This window comes from Podarcis raffonei, chromosome 17 (assembly GCF_027172205.1).
Source record: "Podarcis raffonei isolate rPodRaf1 chromosome 17, rPodRaf1.pri, whole genome shotgun sequence".
NCBI classification, from domain to species: Eukaryota; Metazoa; Chordata; class Lepidosauria; order Squamata; family Lacertidae; genus Podarcis; species Podarcis raffonei.
This window is the reverse complement of record NC_070618.1, coordinates 30,841,143-30,858,944: the sequence shown is the minus strand read 5'-3', so window position 1 is coordinate 30,858,944 and position 17,802 is coordinate 30,841,143. Positions and strand designations below refer to the sequence as shown.

General features: G+C 46.1%; 2 protein-coding genes across 8 annotated transcripts in view; both read left to right on the top strand.

The window, feature by feature from the left end:
- The first annotated feature begins 339 nt into the window (after window positions 1-339).
- On the top strand, window positions 340-12,616 carry C17H19orf38 (chromosome 17 C19orf38 homolog). 2 transcript variants are annotated; one of them, XM_053370698.1, is made up of 8 exons: window positions 340-1,229; window positions 4,221-4,544; window positions 6,690-6,743; window positions 6,997-7,089; window positions 9,645-9,669; window positions 10,453-10,496; window positions 11,783-11,820; window positions 12,119-12,616. In XM_053370698.1, the coding sequence occupies exons 1-8, from the start codon at window positions 1,181-1,183 to the stop codon at window positions 12,239-12,241; spliced, it is 750 nt and encodes a 249-aa protein (XP_053226673.1). In that variant the 5' UTR covers window positions 340-1,180; the 3' UTR covers window positions 12,242-12,616. The 2 variants fall into 2 exon arrangements, with proteins under 2 accessions (XP_053226673.1, XP_053226674.1); XM_053370699.1 differs by lacking the exon at window positions 11,783-11,820.
- Window positions 12,617-17,152: 4,536 nt separating this feature from the next.
- The window catches only part of CARM1 (coactivator associated arginine methyltransferase 1), a 39,964-nt gene continuing 39,314 nt past the window's right edge, over window positions 17,153-17,802 (top strand). For 5 of the 6 annotated variants that reach the window (XR_008328174.1, XM_053370693.1, XM_053370694.1 and 2 more), the window contains exon 1: window positions 17,153-17,511. Coding sequence is in view for 5 of the 6 variants with exons in the window: in XM_053370693.1 (XP_053226668.1) it covers window positions 17,358-17,511 (154 nt within the window). In the remaining variant the exon portion in view is untranslated. The remainder of the gene's footprint in view (window positions 17,512-17,802) is intronic. The other variant, XM_053370691.1, reaches the window with a different exon arrangement.

Below are 17,802 nucleotides of genomic sequence, written 5' to 3'. Positions count from 1 at the left end.
GAATAATGCCAGCGTTTTTAAATGTGCACAATTTTCACCCATATATTCAATAAACATTTTCCAATCTTCTTTAAATGTATGTTCTCCTTGTTCTCTTATTCTATACATTGTTGTTATAACCCAACCATCTGACTGGCCTGCTCCAGCCATTCTATGAGTGGCTTCCAACATATATAAAGACATAATAAAACATTAAAACAACTTCCCTATACAGGGCTGCCTTCAGATAGTTACTTATCTCCTTGGTTCCGGGTGTTAGAAGAATTCAGAGGTCTCAAATACAGAATAAAAGTAAAGGTAAAGGTACCCCTGAGCGTTAGGTCCAGTCGTGGATGACTCTGGGGTTGCGGCGCTCATCTCGCTTTATTGGCCGAGGGAGCCAGCGTACAGCTTCTGGGTCGTGGCCAGCATGACTAAGCCGCTTCTGGCGAACCAGAGCAGTGCACAGAAACACCGTTTACCTTCCCGCCAGAGCGGTACCTATTTATCTACTTGCACTTGGACGTACTTTCGAACTGCTAGGTTGGCAGGAGCTGGGACCGAGCAACGGGAGCTCACTCCATTGTGGGGATTCGAATCGCCAACCTTCTGATCGGCAAGTCCTAGGCTCTGTGGTTTAACCCACACAAATATTCATAAATGCACACATATCTAAATATATAGCCCATGTGTCTGAAATAGTACAGGAGAGCAATCCTGAAGTCATTTTGACTCTCCCAATGACCTGAAATATTCCTCTGCAGTAAGGGAGGCAAATAGGGAAAGCCTTCCCATTGTCTTTTCGCTTACAAATCCTGTCATTAATGCCACATGGGAGGTATAGTTGCGTATTCTAAACAGTGCTGGATCTCTGCCCCTGGCACCCTGTTTCATTGTCACTCTGGGTTCTGCAGGGCTAGACAGGACACTCATTACAATAGGGAAGCTATTACAGTAGTTACAAAGCAACCAGTGATTGTGCATTTGTTGTGGCAATGGATTTGAGAGGGAAACAGTAAAGTCATATTCGACACAGGAAGTTGAAAGGTCTTGTAACTTTGGACAGATTGCAATTTCCTCCTTAGGTGGCGAAACTCCACATTAAGCAAATTGTCTTCTCTTTTTTTTGTTCTTTCACATCTTGAAAGGAATTTGCAATGAACAGTTGGCTTTTTCCATCTCTGTTTACAAAAGATACAAAATGCTCCACAAAACCATGGATCTGAAAATTCTCTTTCTTCTGCTAGCTGGTATGTTTTCTGCTATTTTTTTACGCCTTCTTTTGTGCAAGGACTTTCTGATGGCTACCCCAAAGGGAGAGGGGAGAAAATGAAGGGAGGGAAAACTAACCAGGTGTTAGTTTGTACGGTAGGCAACTTACTGTCAATGTTACACTGAGATGTTGACTTTTCGAGTAGGCTTTGGCCTTACTAAACCATTGGATGGGATTCTAAGAAGACCTGTTACAAAGAGGAGGGCTGAAGGTGAGGAAACATTCTTTGGTGTTAAACAGCCTGGAATGCTCAATTAAAAAAAAAAAAAAGATTAGAAGAGGAAACGAGGCTACGCGAAAACACGGGTAGTCACAATTGTGGCCTAAATAACAAATTCATATCTGACAAGGAAAGAGGTCATCAGTAAACAAAGCAGGCTGGAATTTTTGATAGTGTTCTATAATATTCAGTTTTGGCTAGTGCCCTGTTGCACACTTTCAGGGAATTTTGTAAGGTGTGTGTGCAAGAGCACAAAACCAAACATTACCATCTCTATCATGTTTCATATGATTCTTGTTTATATATTACAGCTAATTCCTGTTTATATAATTTTGATGATAATTTTGATGATAATTTTGATGATGATGTTTTGCCCAAGCATTAATGCAAAACATCAGTACTTTTTCTTTTATTTTTAAAAAGCTTTCTAAATAACTAAAGCATTTTATAAATATTAAAAAGCCTTAGGGAAGGCTTTTCCCTAAGGCCAAAATTTGGATAGGTTCTTAAAATGACGTTAGAAGCACAAGAAGGGCAAAGTAGGTTCACTGCTCATTTCAGAAGCTGAGAAGCTTGCAAGCATAGTGTGAATTTTGCTCTGGCATTCGCAATGTAAGGGGAAGAATTATGAATTGGCCCCCAGGGGCCCAACAACATCATACGTAGCCAATTTTGTGGTGGAGCTGAACGGATTCTGCTGTGCAGTTACATTATAGAATGGTTAGAATAATATAATTGTAGAATTGGGACCCTAAAGGTAAAGGGACCCCTGACCGTTAGGTCCAGTCACGAATGACTCTGGAGTTGCGGCGCTCATCTCGCTTTACTGGCCGAGGGAGCCGGCGTACAGCTTCTAGGTCATGTGGTCAGCATGACTAAGCCGCTTCTGGCGAACCAGAACAGCTCACAGAAATGCCGTTTACCTTCCCGCCGGAGTGGTACCTATTTATCTACTTGCACTTTGACGTGCTTTTGAACTGCTAGGTTGGCAGGAGCAGGGACTGAGCAACGGGAGCTCACCCCATCATGGGGATTAGAACCGCCAACCTTCTGCTTGGCAAGCCCTAGGCTCTGTGGGTCATCTATTCCAACCCCCTGTAATGCAGGAATCTCAGCTAAAGCATCCCTGACAGATGGCCATCCAAACTGTCCTTAAAAACCTCCAATGAAGGAGAGGCCATCACCTTCCGCTGTCGAACAGCTCTTACCGCCAGAAAGTTCTTCCTGATATTTGGTCAGAATCCCCTTTCTTGTAACTTGAAGCTATTGGTTCCAGTCTTACCATCTGGAGCAGGAGAAAACAAGCTTGCTCCATCCTCCATGTGACAGCCCTTGAAGATGGCTGTCCTATTTTCTCTCAGTCTTCTCTTATCCAGGCTAAACATACGCACTCCCTCAACCGTTTCTCATAAAGCTTGGTTTCCAGGCCCTTCATCATCTTGGTCGCCCTCCTCTGCACACATTCCAGCATGGCAATATCCTGCTTAAATTGTGGCGCCCAGAACTGGATGCAGGACTCCAGGTGGGGTCCATTGGTTTGCTGTACTGCTTCTTTAACTTGAAGACCTGAGCAGAAAAGGAGGGCAAGCACAGGCCCCTCTTATGTAGTAATTGTTGGAAAGGGGAAGTTACAGCATTCAGAGCAAAGGGCAGGAAAAAGGCTTGAGTGGCAGGCAATTCCAAACATTTATATTTTATTGAAAATTTTCAGTGGACAGATACAGTGAAAGCATTTGAACAAGAAGGGAAAAGAAACAGATTTTCATCGATACATGAAAGTTGGGTTTTCTGAGCTTGGAGACAGGGTGACAACAGAAGCTTGACAGGAAAAATATTGGGGCAGGGTGTTTTGATCATTATGTTATGTCCTCTTAAAAGGCTGGTTTTTCCACAGTAATTGCCCAAGGTGGAAACAGCCTTAACTAGACAGCCAGTCTGAAAGCACCCAAAGAACACCCCACCCCACCCACCCAGTCTAAGAACACCAGCTCTTAATTTTCTGAAAATTTGACCATAATACTTATGCCTGTTTTTTTTCTTCATGATTTGAGAGCTCAAAAAAACTGATCAAGACAAGGTGGACATCTATACCACATCTGCTGTAGGAAAGACTAGCATTGCTTCAGCAGATTCCTACTTGTACAATCACTTGGCTGTGCCTTTTGAAAGTACACCCTTTTTACTGATGAAACTAGGTAAAGGTACCCCTGCCCGTACGGGCCAGTCTTGACAGACTCTGGGGTTGTGCGCCCATCTCACTCAAGAGGCCGGGGGCCAGCGCTGTCCGGAGACACTTCCGGGTCACGTGGCCAGAGTGACAAAGCTGCATCTGGCGAGCCAGCGCAGCACACGGAACGCCGTTTACCTTCCCGCTGGTAAGCGGTCCCTATTTATCTACTTGCACCCGGGGGTGCTTTCGAACTGCTAGGTTGGCAGGCGCTGGGACCGAGCAGCGGGAGCTCACCCCGCCGCGGGGATTCGAACCGCCGACCTTTTGATCGGCAAGCCCTAGGCGCTGAGGCTTTTGCCTCGTATTTTTTTTCCCCATGTAACATTTTTACAAATCCGTTTCATTTGTTGAGGCATTAGGGGGAGAAGAAAAAAGAAAGAAAAGAGAAAGGGGGGTGGCGCTGAGGCTTTTACCCAGAGCGCCACCCGCGTCCCATACTGATGAAACTGCATTATTATTATTATTATTATTATTATTATTATTATTATTACCTCACTCTTTCCATTGTGCTGTTTCAGGCTCTTGGGTGGCTTCCAGCCTTCTTCCCTCTCCACTTATTTTTCTGGATGTGCTTTCCGACACACTCAACGAAGGAGACTCCATTAAGATTGCTTGTTTGGCACCCAGGCAGTACAAGGATGCCTTGTTTTATTTGTTCAAGGTGAGCCACGGGGAGCCCCTGCAGGTTGTGCATGCCGCAGAAGCACAGCACCAAGTTATTTTCCTTCTGGAGAACATCACTCGCAGTGACGGAGGGCAGTACAAGTGCCAGTTTGGCGTCTACAATGGAAGTGCGTTGAAACCGTCTGAGTTTAGCAACCTCCTTGAGATTACAGTGGAAGGTGAGTGCTACCAAAGCTAGATGAGCTCATTTTGGGGGATTGGTCGCACCCGCACTGCTTGCAAGCCATGACCAGCATCATACCCCATTGTAGAGGCTACACTAGAGCTTTTCAAACTGTGTGTCGTGACATGTTAGAGTGTCAGCTGCAGTGTTTAGGTGTGTTGTGTGAACACTCCCTGTGCTCCTCCCGGGGCTGGAAAGGGGTTAGTTTAACCTCCGGTTTGCTAGGAAAACGGAATGATGCATGTCTAAAAAGTGTCATTGGCATGAAAAGGTTGGAAAGCCCTGGTCTACATAGTATGGTGAGAGTCTTGACTTTTGGATTCTAGGGCAGAGGTTCCCAAACTTTTCCCCGCTCTGGGTCACACTTTTAAAATAAAAATTTGCTCGCGTCACAACAAATATATATATGAATGAAATACACTGGGGGGGGGCGGGGGACAATTCCTAGCACTGCTTGATTTATAACACAGAACACAAGTAAAATAATTAAAAATATGTTCCAGCGGTGTCCAAACTTTTTTCAAATAGGGCCAGATTTGATGAAGTGATGGGCCATGAGGGCCGACCAAAGTTGTGCTTTTAAGATTGAAGTTGTTGACCTTTTTATGATTTTATCCCAGCCCCCCAAACAGACTTTGGACATGCCTGGTTACTATACTGCACTGAAGTGTTAAAATGCTTCTTTGATTATCCTTGAATCTTCCCCACCACACTTGCCATCCTCTTCTGCCACATCAGTGTTGTGTGCCACAACCTTGGAGAACCACTGCTATAGGGAAAAGGTTGGGAATATGTTAACAGAATCACAGACTCATGGAAGGGACCATAAGGGCCATCTAGTCCAACCCCCTGCAATGCAGGAATCTTTCAATCAACATGGGTCTCAAAACCATGACCTAGAGATTAAGAGTCTCATGCTCTACCAACTGAGCTATACCTTGGTAGGGATATCCCTTGCTCTGGCAGGGTTTTCACAATATTGGTCAGGACCTGCAATTGGCACCTGACAAACTTGGAAACCTGTTGGCCACCACCACTGATTCATTTCCTAAGCCCTCCTCTTAAAAACAAACAAACCCTGGCCTGGTATTCTTAGAAGTGCTGGGCAGTCTAGATAGTATGCAGAGGATCGTGATTTCTCTCCCTGGAAGGTGATGGGACATAAAGGAAATACAAACAAGCTGTAAAGAAAGATTAAATTGATCTATGAAACCCAGTGAGCTTTGTGGCTGAATGGGTCCTAGATCAACACTTTAACCATTGCACCACAACAGTGTATGTATAAATTTTGTATAAATTTTAATTGGTAGTGCAGGTCCAGGGTGGACTGACTTTGAGGATGGGCAGGAAAACGCAACCTGGAGACATTCTGTCAAGCTCTGCCCACTGGTGTGACTCACGAGCAGTGGAATGGCAATCAATACCCATGTCACGTGGCTCACCAGGGCGCAGGGGAAGAGTCAGGCTCAGAAACTGAGCTAAGTGAGAGAGAGAGAGAGACTCTGCAGATGAGAGCTGGCTGACAGAGCCGAGAAGGGGCAGTTTGACTCCCGCTTCCAGAAGAAGACACTGTTAGCTCTCAAGAAGCGGGAGAGTTAGGAGGCAGCCAGAGTGTTGCTAGGCAATCAGCAGATAAGCAGAGGACTGAGAGTGTATCAAGTGAAAGTCAAGTGAAAGATTAGATCAGAAGACAACAGAAGGGCAAGAGGGGAAGGGCGGGAGTTTGGCATCCTTCCTGCTGTGGGAGGGGCAAAGATTCAGACTGACCAACTATCGTCAATGTGAGCAGGCGAGAAGCCATGCTCTGGATGTGTGTTTTTTGTAAATAAACATACATAAAACTGCCGGAGACTCATTACTTCTTATCAGGACTTGCTTGCCTGCCTGAGATCATTGCAATCCATGTCTGGAAAAAAAGCCAGAATATGTAGAAGCTGATGTACCAAATGTGCCCACAGAAAAACTGGATCTTTTAATTATCTTGAAGCACCCATTTTTCTGTTCCTGGAGACCATGTTTGGCTCTTGTAGGGGTGGGGAGATGACTGATTTTAGCAAACCACTTTTTCTTTTACATTTATACATTCCTCTCAAAAAGGAAAAACTGCCCGGTCATCTCTTCTTTTTCTTTTTTGTTTCAGCATCCAGCTTGACCACTTTCCCTCCAACAGCTCAGCCGAGATCTGATTCAAAAGGTAGGCGCTAAAGGGAAGATAAGCAGTGAGTGTTTGGGAAACGTGTCAGAGGGCTGCTAGGGAAATGTTTGGGGAAAGATGCACGGAAGTGCAGCCGAAAGGCCTTTTGGAGCTTACCTGGGGCAGGATAGGGGAGAGAAAGAGGACAAAATACACACACACACACTGATCCACACTCCAGAAAAGTAGATTTGTATTTTCTTGCTTTGTTCTCTTGCATTAACTGTAGCTGACTTGCTGCCTCCATTTCCAGGTCCATTCTGGGTTCTCCCCGTTGTCCTGAGTGTAGTTGGAGTACTGCTCCTGGCTGTGATCCTGCTGGTGGCCGCAGTTGCATTGAGACGCTGTATGTGGAATTCAGAAAATGAATATGTCTAATCTTCCTGTTTAAGGGCACTGGCCAATAAGGGTGATGCCTAGCCTAGGTTGGAAACCTCTAGGACTTTCTTACAGACCCTGTTTCAGCTTGTGGCCTTTTGGTATATTACTTGACGACAAACAGTCCCTAACCGTGAGTGCACGATACGCGACAGTGATGGAAAACTGGATGGGGGTTAGACTGCTAGGCAAGCTTTAGCTGTAAAATATCTGAAAGATTTATATTCTCTCTGCTCTGAAAGGTAATTACTTTCTTAAATGGAGAATCCAGATGACATCATTATCAGCCCATTGCAGACCAATGTTTTTCTTTAGTAATATACAATATGAGCAGGAACAGCACTATTATGGCTTTCTAGGGCTACTGTGTCTTTAATTAGAAGTTTCCTCCTTGTAACCTCTGTAGTTAGTTCCTTCCCATTCACTGTGAGATTGGCCTTGAATTAATCAGTTACCGTACTGTTTTTATGCAGAGAGGCAGAATATTTTAATTACTGGTTTCCTCTTTGCAGCCAAAGAAATATCTCATTTTTTAAAAAACACTGTTTCATCTAATTGCAACTGTGTGTTTAAAAAGAAAATGAATATTAGTATCATCCTCCTCATCCCTTGCTTCCTGTAATATCTCTCCTGATTAAAAGCTTGCCACCAGATTGTGACATTTTGGTTGGTCCTAATAAAGATATCATCCAACGATAGATTTCTGAGGTTTTTTTCTTATGGACCAACACTGCTACTTGTCTGTGTATGTGTGTAGAATATGTGAATACTTATTTTTGCATCTTTTTTTTCTTTATTGTGTATTTTCCCCATATTTGTTTCAATCAAAAACAAATTTCAATTAAAAAAAACTTTAGCTGCAGAGAGGAGACCAGTAATTAGCCCCCACTCCAGCAGCGAACAGGAACTAAGGAACAATTTAGCTGAACGGGGCTAATATAGGGACAGAAGACGCAAAGAGGAAGCTTCTAGTTAAAGGGAAAACTGAAGAGGACCTTTGCTGAATGGGACTTACTTCTGAGTAAATATTATAGCAGTGTTCTGGCCATGGGGCTAAGCATTACTAAATAATAAAGTTATATTCTTAATTGCCATGTAGAAACACCATTTTAAAGCCACTTCCAGCTGATTATGGAAAGCAATGCCTCATAAATGCTAAAGGGTCCTATGGTGTTGCAGGAAACACTAGGTACAGTTTCTTACTAGTGGTGGTGCGCGGTCAGTGAACATGGCAGACTAGGCCAGTCCCCCAAATGTTCCTGGTAAATTAGAGTATTTAAGTCTTAAAGCCTGGTGCCTCCTTCCCAAAGCCTGGGAAACTTCTACCTTGCTTAGGGAGGGAGGCATGATGCTTCAGACAGGGTCCAAGAGCCCTCCTGCCACCTTCCCACAGCCTGACTGATTTTGGGAAGGAGGCAGGCGGTCTTCAGCATCCTGTCAGAGGCGTGGCTCCTCCTTCCCAAAGCCTGGAAAGATGCTCGCATGTGTGACATTTCTCCACCCGCCCCATTGCCCTTGCAAGCTGGTGCCTGAGGCCCTATCTGTTCTCCTATGAAAAATTTCACCACACACTACGTCTGAGTAGTTTCACCTCAGTATTCACATTGTTGACACAGTTCTGGTTCATAGCTGTCAACATTTCCCTTTTTTAAAGGGAAATTCCCTTATTCAGAATAGGATTCCTCGCAAGTAAAGGGAAAAGTTGACAGCTATGTATCCGGTTAGTTAATCCTTGTCAAGGTAAAAATGCCCCCATCCCCACACCTTGCCATTTCCACATCTGGCCAGTGTGTGAAGTGGATTGCCAAAGCGTGCGCAGATGGCAGGGAAGCATGGCTGCTGCACACATCAACAACCCCTCTCGTTGGGTGCATGCACTTGAAACTCCCGGATCTCTGTTGGGAATAAGGCCTAGAGCTGGCAATGAAGGGGACCGCGAGGACAGAGCAATGTGTGCCCAGGTATCTGCAGAGCGGTAAGAGAAGCCATTGTTATGCATGGGGGTAAAAGGCAGGAAATTTAGGGTCACAAGCTGGGTGATGTATGCCATAAGTGTGGCATGCATCTCCACCCCCACCGGCCATCCCAGACACTGAGGTCCAGCTCTGAGGGCCTTCTGATGGTTCCCTCACTGCAAGAAGCGGAGTTACAGGGAACCAGGCAGAGGGCCTTTGGGGTGGTTGCACCCACTCTGTGGAACGCCCTCTCAGCTGATGTCAAACAGATAAACAGCTAGGTGATTTTTAAAAGACATCTGAAGGCAGCCCTGTTCAGCGAAGTTTTTAGTGTGTGATGTTGTATTGTGCTTTTACTATTTTCTGTTTGGAGCTGTCCAAAGTGGCTGGGGCAACCCAGTCAGATGGGGGGCATATAAAGTTGTTGTCGTTGTAGTTGTTGTTGTTAAATTTGCAGCCCTCAACTGGACACAAGGAGTAGGGACTTTGCACCCTCAGAGTGCCTAATAATGTCAGGACTGCATTTCCTTTTCTGATGCTTCCCTCTTGTTTCTTCCCATTTTACTAGTTAAAGAGAGAAGAAAGAAGCAAAGGTGAGAGGAGCTCACCCCCCATTTATGCAGTTTCAAAAAACTCTGGTCGAGGTGAAATATTTCCGATGTGTCCTGAAAGTCGGGGGGTGCAGAGGGGCAGCCCTGTGCCCGGCTGGAGTAGGGAATTATTGGGGCAGAGACAGAGAGTAGCTTTTCCCCTTGTGGATGTTTCTCCTGAGGGGCTTGCTTGAATACAGTTTTCCCCAGCTAAGGGGTGACTATCAAAGAATTGTAGAGTTGGAAGGGACCCTGAGGATCATCTAGTCCAGCCCCCTGCAATGCAGGAATATGCAGCTGTGTTTCACTGTGTTTTTATTGTTCTATTCCTCTATTGTTAAACTTAATAAAATATTATTTTTTAAAAAAAATATATGCAGCTGTCCAGGGATTGAACCTGCAACCTTGGCATTATCAGCACCACGTTCTAACCAACTGAGCTATCCTGGCACAATAGAAAAGCAACATGGAACACAAAGGGGTTATATTGTCCTACAAAGTGTGAAGGGCGATCAAGCAGCCTTGCTTATAGTGCTCACCACACTCCATGCAGTAGAGGGCAGAGCTTGCTCCAGTTGAAATCCACTTGTCTATACAACAGACCCAGGAAACGGGGTCTTGTCCTTGTGCCTGAAAGGATAAATCAAACCTGATAAATTAGGATAAATTAGCCAGGTGGGAAACTAATGTAGGCAGTAACTCTCAGCAGCTTTCTTTGGGAGAGCTAACAAGTACTGCAGAATTGCAGAATATTCCCGTTAGTTATATATATTTTTATTTGCTTAGGGTACTGGACTCCTGCTGGACAGAAACAAGCTACCCCACCACAGGTATGTTAAGTGTAAGTGCCAAGGACGTGTGACTGCACATTTTCCGTGGCTGCTTCTGTTTGCATTTGTGTATCAGAGGCAGGTGAAGCATCAGCCTAGAGAGATCAGTGGTCACAAATACCACCTGAATGCTGAGCTTGGGACAAGACCCAGCAATGGGGTCAAGGATATCGGTTGTGCTCTTATTCCTGAGCAGGGCTATGCAGCTTTATATTCATTGGCACGCAAAAGAGAGGAGCCCATTCACTTCGCATCACAACCCAGATTTTGCAAGTGATGGTTTGCTTATCATTGGCAACGTATTATTTACATCAGGAATTGAAGAAATACAGGTGAAAAATGAGTCTGGCCCAGTTAAAAGCAGACAAAGCCAGGAACAGAGGAGGAAAGGACTACTGCTCATGTTGGTGGCCCAATGCCCAGAAAAAAGAAAGCTTTGCCTTAGCAAAACAAGTTCTCTCCAGGCCAAAGCCATACTCTACAAACAGGGGGAGATGCAGGCATATTACATACTGTGTTCCATTCCTATTATTGGCATCTCTAGACTACTGTAGGGACGCGGGTGGCGCTGTGGGTTAAACCACAGAGCCTAGGACTTGCCGATCAGAAGGTCGGCGGTTCGAATCCCCTTGACGGGGTGAGCTCCCGTTGCTCGGTCCCAGCTCCTGCCAACCTAGCAGTTCAAAAGCACGTCAAAGTGCAAGTAGATAAATAGGTACCGCTCCGGCGGGAAGGTAAACGGCGTTTCCGTGTGCTGCTCTGGTTCGCCAGAAGCGGCTTAGTCATGCTGGCCACATGACCTGGAAGCTGTACGCCGGCTCCCTCGGCCAATAAAGTGAGATGAGCGCCGCAGCCCCAGAGTCGGCCACGACTGGACCTAATGGTCAGGGGTCCCTTTACCTTTAGACTACTGTAAGAGAAATCTTGTTCCTATGTTATGTTGCTGTGCTGACAGTGGAAAGTTCCAGAGGGAAGGGAGGGACAGAAAGTAAAGTAGCAGAATAACTTTTTAATTCATTTGTACTGAATGCTTTCCACCCCCTTTCCTTTTTTTTTCACTGAAAGAACAAAGATTACACCCATCAGTTCACTGAAAAGGAATTAGAGCTGGTGTTGATAATCTTACCACTACATGTCATAACTTCCTTGATTCTGTGTGATCCCACATGATCAATGAAAAGAAGATATTACAAGTGCTGTTTGGTTGCTTTTAGATGTTAAGACATTTGTGTAACTAAAGTTTATTCAGTTATCAAGTAACCTTGTTCACGCTGCTTCTTCCGCAGAGACATCCTTTGATAACTCCATGTACACTATTACAATGGTAAGTTGTTAACATGGGAGCCAGAACTTGGAATCTAGTTGCTTTTAGGAATTGAGATCAGAGAGTTCTGTGGGCTATTATAAAGCAGTCTCTCCATGGCTAGGAATAACCCTAAGGCAGTCACAAAAAGAGCTGGGTAGCAAGGATATATGTTATGGCATCTAACGTATCATGAGAGAGAGAAATTTAATGGTGATTTGGCTGTTATGTAGAGCTCATCCCCATGGTTTAGCTCTCTCCATTCTAGTCTTTTTTGTCTCCTTAATTTGTCTCCATCTTGGCATTTTTATCTCGCAAGAAAACGGACCAGGAAGCTATAGAGAACAACGGTGCTTGGATCTCGTCAGCTACAAGTACAAGACTTTCATCCCGCTGCTCTGTGGAAAAGCCAGATTTTTGTACTTTTAGAGGATCAGAATGACCTTTCACTTGATCACACGGCTCAGGATCTCTCTGATAATCTTCCTCCCTGACATCAATACCCTGCAAGTTGTTCCTCTCAGATCATCAACAGAAACAGAGTTCATCGACCGTTTTTGGCCAGAGTCTCCTGGTCCCTGCCATCACAAAGTTCCATCTTCACCTTTCTAAGTTCTCTTCCACCGCCAATCAAACATTCGGAACTTGGGTCATGTGGAGGTGGGGAAGATGTTGCCGATTCCATCCATTTCTGGAATTCCTGATTTGGGAAAAGTAGGAACAATGAGGATGAACTTTGAGAGTTCTTCAGCTCTGGGACTGTGGCAAGACTGGAAGGAGATGAATAAAAACTGGGTGATTTAACCTTCAAAAAGAATGCCATTCCCGGCACATTTGCATGTTTGAGACAAAAAGAACAGTTTTTGTTTTTATTCTGCTGAAAACAGCAGCATTTGTATCGCATATCCTCAGACTTTCTTTAAGTGCCTGCAACCAAGTGTTTTGCTCTACCTTCCAAAAACACTGGGAAATTCAGAATAACTTTCCTGGATCAAAAGCAATAGTGAATTCTGGGGCACCTTAAAGACTAATGAACATATCTGTTGTGGCATAAGCTCTTACTGAGAAGAAACTGGTATCTGCAGTGGCTTGCATAATATTTTCCAACTGTTCCTCTGCCAGGCAAACTGGTCCATCAGGCAGGCTGCTCTTTTGGTCCGGCTAAGATGGTTACTACTGATCCTTCACTTGCATACATGTAAATTAGTCAGTTGCCTTCCCTCAACAGGCAACAACATGAACAACACTGTGGGGTGGGGTGACTGCAGCGGGTGGGGTGATGGCAGGGTGGGGTATGCTCTGGATTTGGGTGAGAAAACGTTGGAGAGTATGCTTCCCCCTACTGCCAATCTGCTGCAATACCCTATTGCAGCCTTTCTCAACCTTGGGTCCCCAGACGTTGTTGGACTACAACTCCCATCATCCCTAGTCCTGGTAGCTAGGGATGATGGGAGTTGTAGTCCAGCAGCGCACAGGAAATGCCAGCAGTGGCTAAGGAATTCTGGGGACAAATTTGTGGAAGGTGTAGCTATCAATTACTCCTGCCAACCTAGCAGCTCGAAAGCATGCCAGTGCAAGTAGATAAATAGGTACTGCTGTGGTAGGAAGGGAAACGGTGTTTCCATGTGCTCTGGTTTCCGTCACAGTGTCCCGTTGCGCCAGAAGTGGTTTAGTCCTGCTGGCCACATGACCCGGAAAGCTGTCTGTGGGCAAACGCCGGCTCCCTCGGCCTGAAAGCGAGATGAGCACCGCAAAACCCATAGTCGCCTTTGACTGGACTTAACCGTCCGGGGTCCTTTACCTTTTTACCTTTCACCAGTCGCCACTGCGGTGCTCTACTTCCACTATCAGAGGCAGCCCACCTCTGAATGCCAGTTGCTGGCAATTGTAGGATTCCTGTATGCACCTTGTTGGCCGCTATGAAAAGAGTTCTGGGCTACATGGGCCTTTGGCTTAATTCAGCAGGCCTCTTATACTGCCCAGGGCCCCTCTGGGAGGAAGGGTGGGGTATTAAATAAATAAATGCAAATGTTCTCAGACAGCATGCACTTCTTGAGAGAGTCACATGGAGAGGCATACACACCTAACTGCAAGAAATTTTCAGGATGCAGCGCAACATTGCAGCACCCTAAAGCAAGGAGCTCCACAAAATCTGGGCTGCAAGGACCATGGAGAGTCCTCTCTTTCCCAGTTTGCAGTCTGCAGCATCCAGTTTTGAATCCAGATAGAAGGTGCCATTCTTTTGGAATGTTTCTGGATTTCAACTTCTGTTTGTTTGCCTTGCTAGGAAGTGAGCGAGGTCTAGGACATCTGATGCCAAGAACGGGGGCTCTGGGCTCTGGTGACAACAGCAGCGGTGACTCTGCGTTCTTCAGCTGTGCTTCTCCTTCCTCTGCATCTTAGATTCCCTTTCCAGTGTAAAACCTACTTTTTTAACCTGTATGGGGGCAGAAGATGGACCAAGCAGCTTGGCAGACGTATTTGGCTTCAGCATAATCTCTTGAAGCTGTTTTCTGTCTCAGTGAAAATGAGAAGCATATTCTAACGCACACAAACACCCCAAAAAGAAAGTGGAGCTCATCTGTGTGTCACACTGAGCATTTCTATTTAAGCAGCTATGTTTGAGGAAAGTCTACTGACCACTGCCAAGGAATGTACCAGCTCACTAAGGAGTGACTATGGTGTTATAATGGGATGCGGGTGGCGCTGTGGTCTAAACCACTAAGCCTAGGGCTTGCTGATCAAAAGGTTCAAATCCCCGCAATGGGGTGAGCTCTGTCCCAGCTCCTGCCAACCTAGCAGTTCGAAAGCACACCAAAAAGTGCAAGTAGATAAATAGAGACTGCTCCGGTGGGAAGGCAAAAGGCGTTTCCGTGCGCTGCTCTGGTTTTGCCAGAAGCGGCTTAGTCATGCTGGCCACATGACCCAGAAAAACTGTCTGTGGAGCGGACAAACGCTGCAACCCCAGAGTCGTTCGCAACTGAACTGTCAGGGGTCCCTTGACCTTTTTATGGTGTTATAAGTTGGTATTTCAGGAAGTGGGTGGCGCTGTGGTCTAAACCACTGAGTCTCTTGGGCTTGCCGATTGGAAGGTCGGCGGTTCGAATCTCATTGACGGGGTGAGCTCCCATTGCTCTGTCCCAGCTCCTGCCAACCTAGCAGTTCGAAAGCACACCAGTGCAAGTAGATAAATAGGTACCACTTTGGTGGGAAGGTAAACGGCGTTTCTGTGCTGGTGTCCGTCACGGTGTCCCGTTGCACCAGAAACGGTTTAGTCATGCTGGCCACATGACCCGGAAAGCTGTCTGTGGACAAATGCTGGCTCCCTCGGCCTGAAAGCGCGATGAGTGCCGCAACTCCATAGTCGCCTTTGACTGGACTTAACCATCCAGGGGTCCTTTAACATACCTTTACCTTTTACCTATAAGTTGGCTTTCAGGTCTCATGTTGCAAGGAGGAATTATCTTGAAATTCAGCCTAAGCGAGGTCCACAAATGGAGACAGATACCAAGAATGATGCTGGTCAGTTAATTTGCACAGGTGAATGGGCTCAATCCCTTTACTTGTTTATTTTCTTTATTTTTACCCTGCCCTTCCTCCAAGGAACTCAGAGTGGCATACACACTGTTTTCCCTCTCACAACAGCCTTGTGAGGCAGCTTAGGCTGAGAGACAACTGACTTGGTCAGGGTTGCCCTGAGAGTTTCATTGCAGTTGGGATTTGAACCACGAGTCCATGTCTCACATTCTAAACCACTACAGATTTCCCTGCTATGGCGCTGCAAACTTTGGTGCAACAGGAAGTGAGTGAAGTGGGGTATGACCAATATTTCTCAACACTGGGCAATTCAGACCTCAACCCCCTGGTCTCAGAACAGCTGCTGCTCTCAGTTCTCTGCTGCTATTTCCAGAACTGCTCTCCTCCACACAGTGCAACTTTATTTCTGCTCACACCATACTCGGTTCCTTTGTTCTGCTACAAACATCTCCTTGAAGCTTTGGTGGCCACGTCAACCACTTTGCAGAATGAAGCTGCGCAGGGACTGTACCACTTCAGTGGGGGATTTGTATGTTTGTGTGCTCTTCCTTGCAGGGGCAAGGGGGGGGGGGGACTCATTGCATACAGGCAAAGCAGCATGTCAGAAGGGGTTGGTTTTAGCTTCCTGGCAACACTGTTTTTAAATTTTGATTGTCCCACCCGTCCACCCGTTCTTCCAGAGGGAAAAGCTCCCCTGTTGCCTCTGCGTTCTGTTATGCTTCTTCGGGGGGGGGGGGAGAGTGTGAACCTTGTCAGTAAGTAAGTACATACATACATACATACATACATAAATAAATAAATAAATAAATAAATAAATAAATAAAATCTTTGTCTATCTTTTTTGTTGAACATTATTATTATTATTATTATTATTTTATTATTATTATTATTATTATTATTATTATTATTATTATTAAGTGCAGAGAATAATTAAGATTAAGAAAACCAAAATGCAAAGCGGCCCCTTGCGCATATGCCCTATATGGCCTCTGAACCTGGAGGTCCCATTGCAGTCGATGACAAGACTTCTCAAAAGAACTTGTTTAGGGAAGTTTTTAATGTTGAATGTGTCATTGTGTTTGTAATATTCTGTTGGGAGCCGTCTAGAGTGGCTGTGGCAACCCAGCCAGAAGCGCGGCATGTAAATAAGAAATAATAATAATAATAATAATTATTATTATTATTATTATTATTATTATTATTCAATCCCCCGGCTGCTGCCTCCACTTTTTTATGGCTGTGCAGTTTATCTGAAAAGCACTGTAAGGGAAAGCAACCTCTTCTGCGCTCCTACTTGCTTGACTAGTTTTTTATTTAGTTTTTTATATTTATATATGATTTTAATTTTATTAATGATTAAAAGGTTTTTTATGATAGTTGTTTTCTTTTCTATGTTTTTAGCTGTTCCCATTTTATCTACAAGCTGCCTTGAGTCCCTGTCAGGGAAAAGCGGGGGGGGGGGGAGATAAATAAATCAACAAGAACAACTACAGAGTTTGCCATTTCAATGCATACCCACTGTGTTTTTGCCCCGCAGGATGTAATAATAATAATAATAATAATAATAATAATAATAATAATAATAATAATAATAATAAATAATAATTAATAATAATAATTACTAGTTTGCCAATGAATGCCAACTGCATCCTTGCTCCGTACAATGCAGGATTTTGCCGCCGCGCTTGGGATCCGGAAATGCCGCGCACAATCGCTTCGGCCCTTTAACCTCTCCTCTTTCCCCTTCGCCCGCTTTTTCCCCGCGGGCGCTGTCCCCGCTGGCGGCCGGCAGGGGTCGCCCTCCTCCGCCCTTGTCCCTCGCCTGTCCCCAGCTTGCCCACTGGCTCCTTCGGGGCGAGCTCCTTCCACCGCCGCCCGCACGGGGCGCTGTCCCACTCGCTGAGCGGCAGCGCTCAGGAGGCGCGGCTTCCGGCCTCTCCTCCTCCTGCTGCTGCGCCTCCTCCTCGGCGCCCCTCACAGCAGCAGCAGCGGCGGCCACGGGTCGGGCCTGGGATGCCAAGATGGCGTCGGCGGCGTCGGTGTCGGTCTTCCCCGGCGTGCGGCTCCTGACCATCGGCGACGCCAACGGCGAGATTCAGCGGCACCAGGAGCAGCAGGCGCTCCGCCTCGAGGCCCGCACCGGGCCCGACGCCGCCTGCCTCGCCCTCTATAGCCGTGAGTGGAGGCCCGCGAGTGAGGGCGAGAGACGGGGCAGGTGGCCGGGCGGAGGGAAGGGGCCTGCTCGGGCTGAGGGACGGGTGGGTGGATGGATGGATGGCTGGCTGGGGCGCGGAAGGGCCTGCGCCGGTGCCTCTGGGCATGTGGAGAGTGCCGCACCTCCGCCACGCTTCCAGTGACGGGGGCCGGCACTTCGGTTCCCCCCGGGCTGGCGCCGCCTCACTCTTCCTCCAACTCTCCCCGTACCGAGGAGGAAGGGGGTCAGGGAAGAGGTGCCTCAGGAACGGG